We start from the raw sequence: 2,500 nt of genomic DNA on the forward strand, positions 1-2,500 counted from the left end.
TTGATTTGCATCATGATCATCTATGATATTTCAGTCGTGTATTTGGTAATCAACACTCTGGACACCAATGCCATGGTCGGTTACGAAAACACTCTTTACTTACTTCAAAGTAACGGGACCCTCGTCCTTCTAATTGCGCTGTCACAAACGTACTGCAATAGGGTAAGTAGTAAGGCTTGTCACATGCAATATGGATGAATATGACCGTTTTTTCATATTTTATCTTGATATTTTCCTTCTAAAAACAGCCATTTCTAACTAACTCTCAGGTGCGCTCCGTTATGGGAATTTTGAAGGACGTCAGGTGTGAATCGGTTCACGAGCCTCTTAAGCTTCAGGTAGACCATTATTCCTTATTGTTCCAGTTTTATTGAATGCAGATATTATTATTACAACCAGAATCATTGCTTCAGAGTTAACCGAGACTTCTAAGTGCATCCAGGGAAGGCAGCCATGATCACTTGAAGAAAATGTATTTTTTTTGGTATGGAAATGTCTTAAAGCAAAATTTAGCTTGTTAAAGTAAAAGATAATTAGAGGTGATAAACAAATCAACAATAAATAGTAAAAGGTCTTACTCCCTAAGATGATATTCCTATTAGAAGAGAATCATTGAAAAATTAAAGGAAGACCCTCCAAAATAGAGGTCTTAGATTCGTACTCAGTATCTGTGCGAAAAATGCCTAAGCCTAAAAATTATTGAAAATAACGAGAAAAGCTGAGAACTTAGGATGTCGTATACTGGCAAGGATCGGAACGCTCAGATACATGGAAAGGTATAAGAAATGGCGTCAAAGGAAGCATGTGATGAAATGTTGAACAGTCTCTCCCTGTGTAGGAATTTCCTTCAGATGATTAACATGGCCATGATGTAGAAAAGTGATTGCCAATCTGCGAACCCTTTGTGGTCCGCCGATAATGATAAAGTATTTTTGTCTGTACTGTATTTCGTACTTTATCTTTATTTTCCCCCATTTTTCATATTCAGTTACACATGTCCCCCTGTTGAGATGAATTTAGTAAGACGAGTTGATTGCTAGTTTAGTTAAGTCAGCATGTTAAGTTGACAGACCTTGCAATATCCTGGGATCTGTGGGAAATTCATTTAAGGATAAAAGGGGTTAAATAAAAGATTGTGAAACACTGATGAAGAATGATCAACGCGACACTCTTGGTTTGCTTCCTTCCTTCGCAGCTGCAGTACTTGATATCTTTGCTAAAGGAATCCGAAACCATCGACGTTGGAGGATGGTACACGCTGAGTTACGGTACTCTGGTCTCGGTGAGTATGCTGCTGGGCGCACGCCTGCTTAAAATATGTGGAAATATCTCGTTATTGATTTTTGTTCTAAATATAATGTTACCAGCTGGGATATGATCAAATAGCATGTATCCCTTATGTGGGCCTCTTCTTCCGCAACAGCTCGCTAGCTTCGTGGCCACGTACATGGTAGTGCTCCTGCAGGTCGGCGGAAACGCAGCTCTGGCTCAGTCGACCAGTGTTTTACGTTAGGATAATGAGGGTTTAAGTTTGGGTTCAGCCTTTGGCCATATAGAGGCTACAGGATATACTGTAAGAGTTTTATTCTTGATGCTAATAAAAAATGTTGATTATGAGAATAATATCAGTGATAATAACAATGGTAAGATTAGTGCGATTGTTAATGGCAGTTTTCATTATCATCACCATCATTTTTACAATGATAAAGATGATCATGACAATGGCGGTGATGATGATACTGATGATATATACAACAAAAATGAAAATTACAATGATAATAATAATAATAGTAATAGTGCCAATGATAATGGTCATGATAGTAATGGTGAGATTGAAATTAATAGTTGTTAATATCATTCTCACCATAAAAAACAATACAAAACAGATATTAAAGCACAAACATCAAAAAGTATTAAAGAAAGACGAAGAATGTGAAGGGAGTCACAGAACTGCACACTATATTTCCAAAACCCATAACTTATATGTATGGTAGGTATGATTAATTGGGAAAAATACAATAAATTTGGTTTGGTAATGTTAAGTTAGAATATTTTGCTAGCTTTACCCACATTAGGTTAGGATAAGACCGGTAGGTTTAGGCACACTAAAGATAAACCGAGTGATCTATTAATGTTTCTGGTTATGGTGAGTCGAGCAATTTCCTAAATTACTTCCACATCCAATAATTAGCTGGAGGTCATTTGGAAATTTCCCATGGCCTATAACACCACATAGGACGCATCTTTTGTGTGTTGTTGCAAGGAAAACTGTTCGGAATCTATTATCTCTGTAGCTCTTTCCGTTTGATTTGTGTCCGTGTTTTTCTTTTGTGCATTCCGGTTTTAAGGAAGGAAAATTGATACCTTGTCTTCTCTTTGCACTATGATTGTACTACTGGTTTCGTTTCATTTCACATTCCTTGATGTTGGTGTAGTCACTGGAGTATCGAATTGGACTTCTTATCCCATTTTACGTAGTAAGATGTAGTTAGTAGTCGGG

At 37.1% G+C, this 2,500-nt stretch overlaps 1 protein-coding gene across 1 annotated transcript in view; it reads left to right on the forward strand.

Annotated features, from left to right (window-relative positions):
- Positions 1-1,685, forward strand: part of LOC147469064 (uncharacterized) — a 6,724-nt gene extending 5,039 nt beyond the window's left edge. The window contains exons 3-6 of the mRNA XM_086551124.1: positions 1-162; positions 270-338; positions 1,196-1,282; positions 1,424-1,685. The exon at positions 1-162 is cut by the window's left edge and continues 54 nt beyond it. Of these exons, the coding sequence (XP_086407250.1) occupies positions 1-162; positions 270-338; positions 1,196-1,282; positions 1,424-1,513 (408 nt within the window). The 3' untranslated portion in view covers positions 1,514-1,685. The remainder of the gene's footprint in view (positions 163-269; positions 339-1,195; positions 1,283-1,423) is intronic.
- Positions 1,686-2,500: the final 815 nt, after the last annotated feature.

Source organism: Penaeus japonicus, unplaced genomic scaffold (assembly GCF_977035675.1).
Source record: "Penaeus japonicus unplaced genomic scaffold, GWHDUDI00000001_assembly GWHDUDI00000024, whole genome shotgun sequence".
Taxonomy (NCBI): Eukaryota; Metazoa; Arthropoda; class Malacostraca; order Decapoda; family Penaeidae; genus Penaeus; species Penaeus japonicus.